Here is a 16,606-nt window from a genome sequence, read left to right as displayed (position 1 = left end):
AGACTATGCGTTAATCCAGGCCATCAAATCTGCTGGAGGGGAAAGGGTGTTGCCCCATTCGCCCTCTCCTCTCTGGAAAGAAAGATGGCGGCCACATGGGAGCCTTGTGGACAGCAGCCATTCCAAAATTTAAAGAAATTCTTTTTTTTTCTATTCTTTCTCTATTATTTATTCATTTATTTTTTGCTTTGAATCATACCTGGCCAAGTTAGACTGGGCATAGTTTTCGCATCCTCTAAGGGATTATTCTGGCAAAAACCAAGGGACATATGCAATACTGAGGATCTAACCTGAGTTGGCAATATGTAAGGCAAAAGCTCACTTGCAGTACTGTATCTTTAGCCCGTTTCAAGAAATTCTAATCCTATATGCAAAGGGGCAAATTTATACATATTTCCTATCTGATTCCATGTGAAATATCTGTCTTTATTTAAGTTTTACTTATGATATTGAAAATCAGGGTCTCAAATGAAGTGAATACCATTAAATTATCGAAAACTACATAGGATTTGGAATACAAGTCAAATAAAAAAATAATGCTCGAGCGGGTCCAGTAACGTCTCCATTGGAGACTTTGTTGTTACTGTGTTTGGCATATTGAATACTCTTGGTAGCTTGCCGGGCTCTCCGAGAGGGGCGGAGGAATCGAACTCGGGTCGGCCATGTTGGCCGCGTGTAAGGCGAACGCCCTACCGCTGTGCTATGACATTTCTAAACAAAATCCAAGTGAAAGAAACATTGTTTTCTTTATCACTCATCATTCTCACTTTTACACATAGATCAAGAAGATTCAGAAGTCAAACATGAGAAATCACACAGCAATCACCACGTTCATTCTCCTGGGATTGACAAATGACCCACAACTGAAGATTCTACTTTTTATATTTCTACTTATCACCTACATGTTGAGTGCTGTTGGAAACCTGGCTATCATCATTCTCACCTTTGTGGATGCTCACCTTAAAACTGCTATGTACTTTTTTCTGCAAAACTTTTCCTTCTTGGAAATCTCATTCACATCTGCCTGTATCCCAAGATTCTTATACAGTATAGCAACAGGAGATAGAACCATTACCTATAGCTCTTGTATATGTCAGGCATTTTTCACAGACCTATTTGCAATAGTAGAATTCTTTCTTCTGGCAACTATGTCCTACGATCGTTATGTAGCCATCTGCAAACCCCTTCATTATATGACAATCATGAATCCCATGGTCTGCAAAAAACTTATCTCTGGCTGTTGGATAATTACCCTGTTGCTCATAATACCACCACTTGGCTATGCACTGACACTTGAATTCTGTGACTCTAAACTCGACCACTTTGTCTGCGATGCTAATCCTCTACTGAAGATCTCCTGCTTTGATACAGAATTCATGGAGAAGATGGTTCTTTTCTGCTCTTCATTTATCCTACTAGTGACTCTCACGTTTGTGGTTTGGTCCTATGGAAGTATCATTCACACAATTCTTGGGTTCCCTTCTGCTCAGCAAAAGAAAAAGGCCTTTTCTACCTGTTCCTCCCACATGATTGTGGTTTCCATCACTTATGGCAGCTGTATCTTCATCTATATCAAACCTTCTGCAAAAGATGAAATGGCTACTAATAAGGGAGTGGCGGTGTTAGCTACTTCCATCTCTCCCATGTTAAACCCATTTATTTATACTCTGAGAAACAAACAAGTGAAAAATGCCTTGAATGAGTTTTTTAAAAAGCTACTACTCTTGAGATATCACAGTGGTTAAGGAGCTTGCCTTGCCTGTAGCTAATTTGGACTGTCCCATGAGCTGAGTCCACTACCTGATGGCCTGGCTTTTAATATTGTCATATTTTTATAGCATCTTTCACTTCATCATTGTCACTGTCAGTCTGTTGCTCAACGATTTGCTCAAGCAGACACCAGTAACTTCTCCATTGTGAGACTTGTTGTTACTGTTTTGGGCATATTGAATACGGCACAGGGAGCTTGCCAGGCTCTGCTGTGCAGAAGAGATAATCTCGGTGGCTTACCCGGTTCTCTGAGAGGCACGGAGGAATCAAACCTTGATCGGCCGCATGCAAGGCAAATGCCCTACCCTCTGTGCTATCACTACAGCCCATAGCATCTTTAATTTTAAAAATTTATGTCTAGTCATCAGAGTAATTTGTTTTCTTCTACCATTCCCTTCTATTTCAGGGCTAGAATAGCAAAGCTGGGAGGGCAACTGCCTTGCATATAGTCCACCCTGGTTCATTCCCCAGCAGCCTCTATGTTCCCCATGCAGAGCCAGAAGTGATCTCTAAACTCCAAAACAAATAAGCCTGTGACACTGCAAGATGTGACCCCAAAACACACAAACAATGAAAATTTCCTTCTAGTTTTATGAAAATATATGAACTTGTCTAGAAGATTATCTAAGTTTGACAGTGATTTTCATAATCAATTAAGAACTATTTGTGATAATTTTGATATTTTCTATGGGTAAAACAGCTTTATAGTTCATTGACTAAAAAAATGACAATAATGCCCTAATTAGAACTTCTGTTGTGCATTCAGCAGCTATTCGATTTTTTTAATTCACTGTCACTGTATCACTGCCATCCCATTGCTCATTGATTTCCTCAAGCAGGCACCAGTAATGTCTCCATTCATCCCAGCCCTGAGATTTTAGCAAGTACCACATTGCAGGCTGTTTCAGGGTCAAGGGAATGATAACCATCATTGTTACTCGGTTTTGGCATATTGAATATGCCACGGAGAACTTGGAAGATTCTGCAGTGCAGGCAGGATACTCTCAGTAGCCTGCTGGATTCGTGGAGAGTGAGAACTAGATAATAAGCGGTCGCACGGCCATGAATGAGGCTGTGTGCCCCCAGGAACTTGATTTTATATTCTCTGGATCTTGGCTATTGGTGGGATTAAACAACACCAGGGGCAGTTGGTGAGTGTAACTGTCTAGCTACTGAAGATGGGGTATCTGGGTGGAGGAATTCTATAATGTGGCAAAAAAAAGTTCTAAGCATATATTTTTAAATGATTGTCATAAAGCAGATATGTCTCTCTCTAGTGACCGCATTCAGTGTTTGCTCAACTTCTGATTGTTAAATTTAATATGTAATGAATATGATAGTGGGCCAGAGAATTTAGTATATTTAACAAGTTTTATGTCCTTTAAGACATATATTATAAAATATTTTATAATGATTAATCTGTAGCATTGTGCTCCCATTGTTTATGGATTTGCTCGAGCTGGCCCAGTAACACCTCCATTGTGAGACTTTGTTGTTACTGTGTTTGGCATATCAAATACATCACGGTAGCTTGCCAGGCTTTCTCGTGCAGGTGAGATACTCTCGGTATCTTGCCAGGCTCTCCAAGAGGGGCGGAGGAATTGAACTCGGGTCGGCCATGTTGGCTGTGTGCAAGGCAAACGCCCTACCCGCTGTGCTATCCGCTCTAGCCCAATGATTAATCATAAAGTGAAAATAAAAGAGGCTACAGAGATAGCCGAGGAAGTAATGTTCATGCACAAGACAACCCCACCATCCCAGTTCAATCCCCAGCACCACATATGATCCCTTGAGCGCCACCAGTCATGATCCCTGATTGCAGAGTCATGAGTACAATAACTTGTAGACCACTAAGTTCAGTTCAAATACTGTGCAGGTGCCAGTAATGTCTCCATTCATCCCTGTCATGTGCTAATGTAACCCAATGGTGTCTGCTTGCTCCAGAAACACAAAGAGCCTCAAACCATTTGTACAGGGTTTTGAAGAAGAAGACTGACCATCTCCCAGGTGTGTGGCCATTCGTCCTTAAGACGTCCTGTGGAATCCAGTCAGTACAGCTCTAGTCCAGTGGTCATCACTAAATCGCAATACCTGTCCAGTCCATATGTTTTTTGATGCCTTGGCATTCATTATTATTCATATATATTCATATATATATATTTTTTCTTATTGGGTCACATCCAGTGATGCCTAGGAGTTACTTCTGGCTGTGCATTCAAGAATTAATTAATATTTGCTATTTCATTGGTAAAGAAACAAACAGCATCCAGCCCAGACAAGGTCACACCTGAACACCTGAAGAACCTGCCATCAATACTCATCAATACACTGGCTCAGCTCTTGATATGCTACCTGTCTGATTGCAAGGTTCTGTCCCAGTGGAAAACCAGAAGGACTGTACTACTGCACAAGAAGGGAGAAATCCAGGAGATTGGCAACTATCGGCAGATCTGTCCCAGTGGAAAACCAGAAGGACTGTACTACTGCACAAGAAGGGCGAAATCCAGGAGATTGGCAACTATCGGCAGATCTGCCTGTTATCTGTCTTCTACAAGCTGTTCACTCGAGTCATCCTGAACACGAGTGGCAGAACACTAGATGAAGGAAAATCATGTGAGCAAGCCGGGTTCTGAAAAGGATTCAGCACAATCGACCATATCCACACGATAACCAAACTCATTGAGGTTTCTCGGGAGTTCAAGATGCCACTCTGTCTAACATTCATTGATTTAAAGAAGGCCTTTGATTCTGTTGAGACTGAAGCGGTCATCAAAGCCCTAGTACAATAGGGTGTTCAAACTCAATACATCAGACTCCTCCGTGAGCTGTGTTACGGATTTACCACCAGGATCTATCTCACCATTCTACAGGGAGGTTATCATTGATGTCAAGAGAGGGGGTAGGCAGGGTGATACCATTTCACCGAAACTCTTCAGTGCCACCCTCAAAAACGTCATGCAATGACTGGAAAAGGAAGGAATGAGAGTGAAGATAGATGGTTGGCAACTATACCACCTCCACTTCACTGATGACATTGTTCTTATAACACCAAGTATCAGCCAAGCGTCACATATATAGGCTGAATTCGACCATGAGTGTGGAAATGTTGGACTATAGCTAAATCTCACAAAGACAATGTTAATGAGAAACGGTCTCATTCCTGATGGTCCATTCACTCTCAATGGAATGAACATATCCGAATGCAACATTTATGTGTACCTAGGTCGAGAAGTCAACATGACGAATGACCTGGGACCTGAGTTGCGCAGGAGGAAGAGAACGGCTTTGAACCCTTTCAGGAACATCGAAGAAATAGCTAAGAGGACGAAGAACCTCTGGCTCTGGGCACATCTCTTCAATTCCACTGTTCTTCCTGCATTAACATACCCTCAGAGATCTGGGCCCTACAAAAACTGAATGAGAACACTATTCAGTTCTTCCAAAGAGGAATAGAAAGAGCTATGCTTGGAGTATCACGCTTTTCTCAAATGAGAGAAAGAATTCGGAGTTCCCACCTTCATTGACGGTGAAGAATCAGGGACACTGTCTTGTTTGTCCAGGCGTCGAAAATCAGATGCGCTGGACACATAATGAGATTTGGAGACGACCACTGGACTAGAGCCATTACCGACTGGATTCCATGGGACGTCAAATATCATGTGGCCTCCCACCAATGAGATGGTCAGACTTCTTCGTTAAGACTGTGAATGATTGGTTTGAGGCTCTTCATATTCCTAGAACGAGCAGATGCCACTGGGCTACATTAGCATGCGACATGGAGGAATGGAGACATTACTGGCGCCCACTCAAGCAATTTGATGAGTAACGGGATGTCAAGTGATCAAGTGATCAAGCTGTGAAGGTGGAGAAAGTAGTAAGTTCTTGGACTTGACTCCTCAAAAGCACCAAAATTGCAGATGAATGCAAAATTTTTCATTGCATATATTTCATTCAAAATACTATGTAATCTTCCATATCACTTCTTCTCATCCTCAACTGCCACATGAACTTTCTTTAAGAGAGATGAGGAGAGGCAAATGAAGATTTAAGAGCAAGAAATTGTTCTAAATAAGGTCCATGCTGGGTTAATATGTCTACCTCATTCTTGCTCCCATAAATTTAAGATAGAAAAACCTTTCTTTTTGAGTGCTTTATATGTCTTTAAATATATGGACAACTTAATATTTTTCCCGCACCAGTGTTTAATGAATATTAGATAGCATTCATTTCGTGGTTATTACAAATAATGTATTAAAAACATGGGATGACAGTTCATCAAGATCCTGATTTTAGTTCAGACAATATATACCCGGAAGTGGGTTTACCAGTTTTATGGTACTTAAAATTTTGAAGTAAATTTCACCTATTCATAATAACTGTGCTAACTTCCAATTTCATCAAAAAAAGTTCAAGTGTCCTCTAAACTGTACTATAGTGATCTAATAGTCCCCCCAAAGTGTGTTTTTATTATAATAGCATAGTCTCACTGGTCTCACAGCCATGCTCAAGGCCACTCTCCACATGCTCAGATGAGCCTCACCCATGATGGAACCGGCAGAGAACCCGTGGTGAAACCTCCAAGCCTGCTTGGATCAGAACTGTGTCTATTCCACCCAGATTTCCCATTTTCCAGTAGCTTGGCAGCCACACCCACAAATTGCCCCTGGTGCCTTGTAATCTCATAGGTAGCCAAGATCCAGAGACTATAAAACAAAGTTCCCAGAAGAGAGTGATGCAGTTTTATACTCTATACTCTCTTTCTCCCTCCCTCTCTCTCTCTCTCTCTCTCTCTCTCTCTCTCTCTATATATATATATATATATATATATATATATATATATATATGAGCTGGAGCGATAGCACAGCTGTAGGGTATTTGCCTTGTGTGCAGCCAGCCCAGTTGAGCCGGGTTTGATACTTCCACCCAACTCGAAGAGCCCGGCAACCTACCGAGAGTATCTTGCCCACATGGCAAAGCCTGGCAAGCTACTCGTGACATATTCAATATGCCAAACACAGTAACAACAAGTGTCACGATGGAGATGTTACTGGGCCCGCTTGAGCAAATCGATGAATAATGGGAGGACAGTGCTACAGTGCTATATATATATATATATATATATATATATATATATATATATATATATAATCTCCATCCCTCTCAGAGAGCCCAGCAAGCTACTGAGAGTATCCCACCCATACAGCGGAGCCTAACAAGCTACCTGTGGCATACTCTATATGCCCAAATCAGTGAAAAATAACAGTCCTCATTCCTCTAACCCTGAAAGAGTCCCCAATATGGCATTGGGCTACACTAGCACACAACAGGAATGAATAGCATTGTTAACTGGCGCCAAGGATGACAGTGATAGGGTGATACTCTCACTGGTCGAAAAGAATTGAATACAGAAAATAACCATCAGTTATATTAGCAGTTATGTCAACTGAGCCAGAAAAAAGAAAATGGGAAAAAGGAATCTACTTTAATAAATTGTTTTGGGGACAGAGAGATAATACAGTGAGTATGATTGCCTCGCATGTGATCGACGCAGATTCAATCCATTGCACCACACATGATCCCCTGAGCCCTTGCCAAAGTGATCCCTGAGCACAGAGCATGGAGTCAACACTGCTGGGTAACCCTTGTCAAATATATATATTTTTTCAAATATATATATTTGAAAAATTTGTATGTCACAGGAAAAGAAATAAAATTAGAAATTATCTCCTGTATTTGCAAAAAAAACTAGGCATGAATTAAAGATTTAGGTGTTAGAAGAAAAAAAACCCTTCATCAGAATTGTTTTACAGAAATCTTCAGTGATTAATTAGTCTTTGGCTATTAATAATTAAGACAATTTAAGAATAAATGGAATTATAAGAACTGAAAAGATTATTCATTTGGAGGGGCTGGAGATATAGCACACTAGGTAGGGCGCTTGTCTTGCATGTGGCCAACAGAGGTTCAATCCTCAGTTGATCAGGTGATCATTTCCACGGGTAAACCCTATGTCAAACTCTTTCATGAAACCTGCAAAAATACACCCAGAAATAGTTTAGTAGTTATTTGCAAATTCCCTAGTCCACTAAAATTGATACATGAAATAACCATTTTTCTTCAGTTCATACATTGAGAGAAAATTTTGTAGAATATCTTAAAATGCTACTATCACATTTCCCTAAACTACTTTTTATACCCATGTAAGTTTCCTGGTTCCTAAAATTCAGAGGCAAAAATCTCTACAATTATTTTAATGCCATTCTGCTCTATATCGTAGTGTTATTATTGAGTTTTCTCATATTGCTTTTATGTTATTAAACTTTATGCATTGAGGCAATCTATTCCCAAATTGATTAGCTTTATTATGCCACTGAACATAATATAAGAAATTGTAAACATCTCTTCACAGACTTTCAAAAAGAAATATATTGTATTGTAATCAATTTAATGACTTTTCATAATATTTTACTAAAATTTAAATATGCCTTCAACAATAAAATTACTGATGACCTATAATTTATCATCTTCATTCTCATAAATTCTTTATAATTCCAATCCCCTTAGTTATATTGATACTTCATTTCTCATAAGATATGACCCTAGTTTTATTACATAAACCTAGAATGTTCTGTAAATTAAGAAAAAAGATTCAGAAACTGAATCCAACATTATGCTGCCTACAAGAAACACATCTAAATTCAACATTCTCCTGCCTACAAGAAACACATCTGAACAGTCAAATCAAACAGGGACTCAAAGTCAAAGGATGGAAAAAAATCCTGCAAGCAAACAACTCCCTCAAAGAAAGCCAGGGTGGCCTTACTAGTATCTGACAACAAAGATATCAGGTTTAAGGAGATTAGAAGGGTCAACAGAGGCCATTTTTTATTAATCAAGGGACATGTAAAGCATGAAGAAATCACACTCCTAAACATATACACACCCAATGACCGACCAGCTAAATACTTAAAACAACAGCTAACAGACTTGAAGCAACACAATAGTAGTTGGTAGCAACATTGCTAGAAATACAATAGTAGTTGGAGACATATACACTGCCTTATCATCTCTGGATAGATCAACAAGATTAAAACTCAGTAAGGAAACACTGGTTTTGAAGGAAGAAATAGAAAGAGAGAGCTAATAGTTCTATACAGGGATTTACATACCCAAAACAAAGAATACAGTATGGTGCACAGCAACAAAGAACACCGCTGGAGGGCACCAAAGCTCCTGAAGAATGCTCCAGGTGCCAAATAGAGCTGATCTCACCGGGAGGTCCTAGATGGGGTAGGTGCCGCATCACGCCTTCTCCTGATGGAAACCCAGTGACCATGAGTCTCTACGAGCATAGGTTGGGCATGTGGGAACCAGGACATTTTTTTCCAAACCACGGGCCCGCTTATGCGGCCTTTCAACATCTCCTCATATATACAAAGTGATCAATGGAAAGTAAATCATCCAATGTTTCTCCCTGAAAATCAGGCTTAACTCTTTTGAAAACCATAACACTCAAAAGGAGAGAGAGAACAGAGGGGAATGATCTGCCACAGAGGCAGAGTGGGATAGGGGATATGGGGGGAGGGAGGGATACTGGGATCCGTGGTTGTGGGAAATGGGCATTGGTGGAGGGATTGGGTATTCGAAATAAAATAAATAAATAAATAATTTAATTTTAAAAAGAATACATATTCTTTTCCAGTGCACATGAAACATTTTAGAAAATAGATCATATGATGGGCAACAAAAATACCTCAACAGAATCAAGAAGATAGAAATTGTATCTATTAACTTTTCAGATCACTATGCACTGAAGATAGAAGTTAATCAAAGCACAGATGCAGAAAACCAATCAAACACCTGGAAATTAAGCAATTCAATGTTGAACTATGAGTGGGTCAAGAGGGAAATAAAGGAAGAAATCAAGATACCTGAAAGCAAAAGAGAATGAAGACACAAGCTACCAGAATCAGTGGGACGCAGCTTAAGCCATGTAAAGGGGAAAATTTATAGCTCTGCAAGCATTCCTCAGGAAGGAAGAAAGGGCCACATAAATAACTTCACTTCACAGCTCAAGATCTTAGAAAAGAACCAACAAAAGGAGCCCAAACCAGAAAAGGGAAGAAATAATAAAACATAGAACAGAAATCAATGATATGGAAACCCCCCCAAAAAATCTGAAAGGTCAATGAAACTAAGAGATGGTTCTTTAAGAAAAAAAAAAGATTTGTAAACCATAAACAAAACTCACAAAGAAAGAGAGAGAGAGAGCCCTAATAAACCGAATCAGAAATGAAAATGGGGACATCACAACAGAAACAAAAGAAATGCAAAAGATCATCAGAGACTACTTGGAGAGTCTGTATACCACGAAATAATATTACCTATAAGAAATGGATAAATTCCTTGACTCCTTTAATCTCCCAAGGCTGAACCAAGAAGATATGGAATACCTGAATAGACTTATTAATATCAAAGAAATTGAAAATGTAATCAAAAGTCTTCCCAAAACCAAAAAGCCCCGGTCCAGATGTATTCCCTAGCAAATTCTTCCAAACATTTAAAGAGGACATTTTGCCAGTTCTTCTCAAGCTTTTCCGGGTAACTGAAGAAAAAGAAACTCTCCCAAAAGGTTTCTATGAGGTACATATCTCTCTAATACCAATAGCGAACAGAGACACCACAAGAAAAGTAAATTGCAGACCGACATCCTTGATGTACAAGGATGCAAAGACCTTCAACAAAATTTCAGCGAATAGAATCCAATGACTCATCTAAAAGACCATACACCGCCACCAAGAGGGATTCATCCCTGGGATGCAAGGATGGTTTAACATTCAGAAATCAAACAACATATCCAATCATATCAACAAAAGAAAAGATAAAAAGCATATGATCATATAAATAGATGCACAAAAAACATTTGACAAGATCTAGTCCTTGTTTATGATGAAAACTCTCACCAAAATGGGTATAGATGGAACTTTCCTCAATTTTACTCAAAGCTATTTACAACAAGCATATGGAAAGCGTTATCCTCAGTGAGGAGAATCTAAGAGCCTTCCCTCTAAGAACAGGGATAAGACAAGGATGCCCACTATCACCACTTCTGTTCAATATAGTACTGAAAGTACTTGCAACAGCAGTTATGCAAGAAAAAGATAGTAAGGGAATCCAGATAGGAAAGGAAGAAATCAAGCTCTCACTATTTGGGAATGATATGATACTATATTTAGAGAGCCCCAAAGCCTCTACCAAGAAGTTCCTAGAAACAAAAGAACTGTGCAGTAAAGTTGCAGGCTATAAAACCAATAACCAAAGTCCATGGCTTTCCTATACACAAAAATGAGAGAGAAGAAAGTGACATGAAAAAAAGCAATCTGACTCACAACCATGACTCAGAAAATCAAGTACCTTATAATTAGATTAACAAAGGAGGTAAAGGACCTGTACAAAGAAAACTACAAAATACTCCTTCACAAAATAAAAGAGGACAAGAGGAAATGGAAACATATGGCTCAAGGACCGGGAAAATTAACATTATCAAAATGGCAATACTCCCCAAAGCATTATTCACAATCAATGTGATCCCTATAAAGATACCCATGAAATTCTTCAAAGAAATGGATCAAACACTCCTAACATTTATACAGAAAAACAAACCCCCACAAATAGCTAAAGCAATTCTTGGGAAAGAGAAGATGACAGGAACCAACTCACCCAACCTCTAGCTGTAATACAATGCAGTAATAATTAAAACAACATGGTACTGGAACAAAGGAAAAGCCACAGAACAGGGTTGAATATCCTGACACACACCTTAAAATATATGATCATCTAATCTTTGATAAGGGAGCAAGAAATGTGAAGAGGAGTAAGGAATGCCTCTTTAACAAATGGTGATGGCACAACTAGACAACTAAATGTAAAAAAATAATGGGCTCAGACCTCTACCTAAAACCATGCACAATTTAGATCCATGGATTAAAGATCTCAACATCAGTCCAGCATCCATAAGGTACATTGAAGACAAGATCAGAAAACGTTCCATGACACTGAAGCTAAAGGTATCTTCAAAGATGACATGCCACTGATCAAGCAAGTGGAAACAGAGATAAACAAGTGGAACTATCTTAAACCATGAAGCTTTTCTTTTGTACCTCAAAAGAAACAGTGACCAGAATACAAGACCAACTACAGAATGGGACAATACCTGTCTGATAAGGTGTTGATATTAAGGATATACAAGGCACTGGTTGAACTCCACAAGAAGAAAACATCCAACCCCATCAGAAAATGAACAGAAACCTTCTCAAAGAAGTCTGTATGGCAAAAAGCGCATGGAAAAATGCTCTCATCACTAATTATCAGGGAGATGCATATCAAAACAATACTTAAATGTCATATCACACCACAGAGACTGGTTTACACTCGAACAAAAGCAACCGGTGTTGGCACAGGGGTGGGGAGAAAGGGACTCTCTTTCACTGCTGGTGGGAATGCCAACTGGTTCAGCACTTTTAGAAACAGTATGGACACTACTAAAAAAATTAGAAATACTGTTCCTATTTGACCCAGCAATACCACGTCTGAGAATATATCCCGGAGAGGCAAAAACTATAATAGAAATGACATCTGCACTTTGTATGTTCATTGCAGAACTGTTTACAAAAGCTAGAACCTGGATAAAATCCGAGTGCCCGAAAACAGATTACTGGTTAAAGAAACCCTGGTACATATACACAGTGCAATACAATGCAGCTGTTTGAAAAGATGTATTACTTCACTTGTATCACTTGTCACCCTGATGCTCACTGATTTCCTCGAGTGGGTGCCAGGAACATCTCCATTTGTCCCTGTCACATGCTAGTGTAGCCCAGTGGCACCTGCTGACTCCAGGAACATGGAGACCCTCAAACTGTTCATTCAGGGTCTTGACGAAGATATCTCTGACCATCCCATAGGTGGGCAGTCAGGCATTCTTTTGACATCCCATGGAATTTAGTCAGTAATAGCTCTAGTCCAGCAATCATCTCCAAATCACATTACCTATCAGCCCATCTGATTTTTGATGCCTTGGAAAACAAGACAGTATCCCTGATTCTCAATTGTCAACGGAGGTCAGAAGTCTGGATTCCTAGAAAAGGTGAAGTCATGAAATTCTCATATAAGTGAATCAACATGAAAAGTATCATGTTAAGTGAAATGCATCAGAAAGAGATAGACAGACATAGAAAGATTGCACTCATTTATGGAATATAAGTAAAAGAATGGGAGACTGCCACCAAGAATTGTAGAGATATTCAACTACAGTACCAGGGGGTTTGCTCCATGGCTTGGAATCCGGTCTCACATGCTAGGAGTAGAGAAGGTCCCACCAAGTGAAAGGTATTTGGAGGGCCTTCTCAGGATGGAATATATGTGCCAAAAATAGACTATATACCAAACATGATGTCCAATCAATACTTGCATTACAAACCACAACACCCTAAAGGAGAGAGAGATAATGAAAGGGAATGCACCTGCCATAGAGGCGGCAGTGGGGAGAATTGGGGAAGGAGAGGAGGGATCCTAGGAACTTTAGTGGTAGAGAACGGGCACTGGTTGAGGGATGGGTAGACAATCACTGTATGACTGAAACATAAGTACGAAAGTATATAAAGCTGCAACTTTACCTCATGCTGATTCATTAAAAATTTATTTTAATAAATTTTTAAAAAAGATACGGGCAAGGATAAAAAGAAGAGAAAAATATTTACAGATGCCTAAAATGTATGATACATATTTTTAAATAAACGTATATAAAAGACACAACCATAATATTTTTTTGTCAATGACAATTGAAAAAATAGTTTATAATATGAATATATTCATAATAAATTACACTGGCTCCTATAGATTTCTTTTCTTCATAGAGAATAAAATATATAGCCCAAGATTATAGAGAAATGCTTTAAATTGAGGTCTTTGTATATAGGTAAAATAAAGCAATTTCTGTGGAAATCATGGAAATATGTACGAGTATTTTATTTTTATTGTCTTTTAAATCATTCTATAACATAATTTTATAGTAAAATACCATCACTAGATCACTGTCATTCCATGTTCATCAATTTATTCGAGCAGACACCACTATCATCTCCATTCATCCCAGCCCTGAGATTTTAGCGGCCTCTCCTCACTCATCGATAGAAGGTTCTTTCAGGGTCAGGGGAATGAGACCTGTTATTGTTACTATTTGGGGCACGTAAAATAAGCCATGGGGAGCTTGCCAGGCTCTGCTTCTGTGGGCAGGATACTCTCAGTAGCTTGCCAGGCTCTACGAGAGGCATATATTTCCCTGTGTGTTAATTATGGAAAATGGGCAGGGAGTGTCTTATGATGTGTTGTGCAGCCGCTTTTGTGACTGTGTGGTCCAGGGATATGTTCACTCACGTGTGAGGCTCAGGCCCAGTGTGAGGAAAGCGATCGGGGTGTGGCAGTGGTTGTGTGGTGGAAGTCGGCTGCCAGGGATGGATCCCTTGGGGTTGGGAGGACTCTCACCCGCCGCTCTCTGGGGCTCCCTGGGTGAAAAGAGCCCAGTGCGGAGTCTGGTGGCATGCTTTTGGGGGCCTCATTCTATACTCTTTCTGGGAGAAGCAGCCATGAGTTCTGGAGGGTGGCCAAAGAGGAGATTATCTGGCCAGGACTTGCTTCAGAGACCCATAAATAAATTTGCTTCCACAATCCAAAATCACCACCATGCTTCTGGCTGGACTCTGCTGTCTCAGGATGGACCTCACCAAGATATAATCTAGGCAGCAGTACCAGTCACCAGAGTAAAGTGTTTTATTTTAATAAAATACCATAGACTTTAGTAGAATATTTAATTATATTTAATTAATCTGAATCTCACGAGACAATGTTTATGGGAAACAGTTTCATACCTTATGTTCCATTCGCTCTTAATGGAACAAACATCTCCGAATGCAAAACAGTTATGGGTAGCTAGGTCGAGAAGTCAACATGACGAATGACCTAGCACCTGAGTTGCACAGGATGAAATGAGCAGCTTGCAACATCTTCAAGACTGTCAAAGAAATAATTAAGAGGATAGAGAACCTCCGGCTCAGGGCACATCTCTTCAGCGTTCTTCCTACATTAACTTATGCCTCAGAGACTTGGGCCCTATGAAAACAGGATGAGAACGCTATTCAGGTCTCCCAAAGAGGAATTGAAAAAGCTCTGCTTGGAGTATCACGCTTCATTCAAATGAGAGAAAGAATCCGGAGTTCCTACCTCCATCGATGATCAAGAATCAAGGACGCTGGCTCACTCATCCAGGTACCTGCCCGGCAGCAGGGTCCCTTCCAGGGGCAGCATGTCTAACTAGAGCCCCGGAGAATGGCGCGTTTTCATCCTTGGTCTGCGGGGGACAGGAATTGAGGCACACCACAGGCACCTGAGAACCCTCTGCTCACTCATCCAGGTACCCGCCCGGCAGCAGTGCTCCTTTCCGGGAGCTGCAACCAATAAAGCGGTCTCCCTCCACATATCCCATAAGAACCATAAGTTACCCTCTTAGATGGGGCATTCACTAGGATGGCTTAACCACCAGAAACACATTAGCCAATAGATCATTAAAACCACCTCAATTAATTCTGCATCATAAGCAGAATAGTAGAAGTGAGCGTGAAGGTCTAAACCACACAGGTCACAATGGTAAAGCAATATAGAAGCCCACCAAGCTTTCTTATTGAGAAGGCTAGCACAGAAGACCCGAACAGTAAAGAAGTGCTAGACAACCTCTCTGACAAGGAATTTAGAAGGGAGCTACTAGGGATACTTGGAGAGCTAAAAGAATCTATGGAAAACAATGCCAATAAAAGACAAGAGGATTTGAAGGTAGAAATGAGTAAAATGCAATAAAAAATGTCAGACCTGAAAAACATGGTAGGAGAATTGAAAAACTCAGTGGAAGGTCTCAGCAACAGAGTAACAGCTGATGAGGACAAAATCAGTGATCTCAAAGATGCAGTCCAGAGAGTCTGTAGAAAAGAGGAGAAAATGGAAAAGAGACTCACAATTCGTTAACAGATGGCAAGAGAAGATCTTGGTGAAGCCAATAGTGGTAATATAAGAAATAGTGGAGTCCAAGAGGGACCGGAAGAAAACCCTGATGAAGAAGAAACTGCCAAAGACATCATTGCTACAATATTTCCAGAGCTGAAAAAAACATGTGACCACATTCAGGAGGCCCGTAGGGTACCAGCTAGAAGAAGTTTGAATAAAAATACCCCAAGACACATCATGATCAAAATGACCAAACTATTAGGTACAAAAAAATTCTTGAAAGCCACAAGATCAAAGAAAGAAATTTCCTATAAAGGAACATCCTTAAGATTCAAAGCTGATTTGTCTGATGAAACCCTCATAGCCCGAAAACAGTGGTGGGATATAGTGAAAAAAAGTAATGAAATAAATGCCTCACCAAAAATACTTTACCTAGCGGGACTCTCATTCATAACAGAAGGAACAACACACAGTTTCAAGACAAACAACAGCTCAGGAACTTCATAGTCTCAAAACGCTCGTTACAAGAACAACCAAATGGACTACTCTAAGACAAGATGGGCCCCTCAAGTACACAAAATTTTAACAGAAAAATAGGACAAAACCCCATATAAGTAATCTCTCTTAACATCAATGGTTTAAATGCACCAATTAAAAGACACAGACTTGCGGGATGGATTAGAAAATTGACCCCAATTTGCTTCCTGCAAGAAACACATATAAATAGTTAGAAAAAAGACAGGCTCAAAATCAAAGGCTGGAAAACATTCCTACAGGGAAACAA

At 39.9% G+C, this 16,606-nt stretch overlaps 1 protein-coding gene across 1 annotated transcript in view; it reads left to right on the top strand.

Annotated features, from left to right (window-relative positions):
- Window positions 1–803: 803 nt before the first annotated feature.
- LOC130024636 (olfactory receptor 6C2-like) overlaps window positions 804–16,606 on the top strand; it is a 34,501-nt gene continuing 18,698 nt past the window's right edge. The window contains exons 1-2 of the mRNA XM_056115337.1: window positions 804–1,702; window positions 5,070–5,085. Of these exons, the coding sequence (XP_055971312.1) occupies window positions 804–1,702; window positions 5,070–5,085 (915 nt within the window). The remainder of the gene's footprint in view (window positions 1,703–5,069; window positions 5,086–16,606) is intronic.

The sequence above is a fragment of the Sorex fumeus genome, unplaced genomic scaffold (genome assembly GCF_029834395.1).
Source record: "Sorex fumeus unplaced genomic scaffold, SorFum_2.1 ptg000029l, whole genome shotgun sequence".
In the NCBI taxonomy this organism is placed as follows: domain Eukaryota; kingdom Metazoa; phylum Chordata; class Mammalia; order Eulipotyphla; family Soricidae; genus Sorex; species Sorex fumeus.
This window is presented reverse-complemented; position numbering and strand designations above follow the sequence as displayed.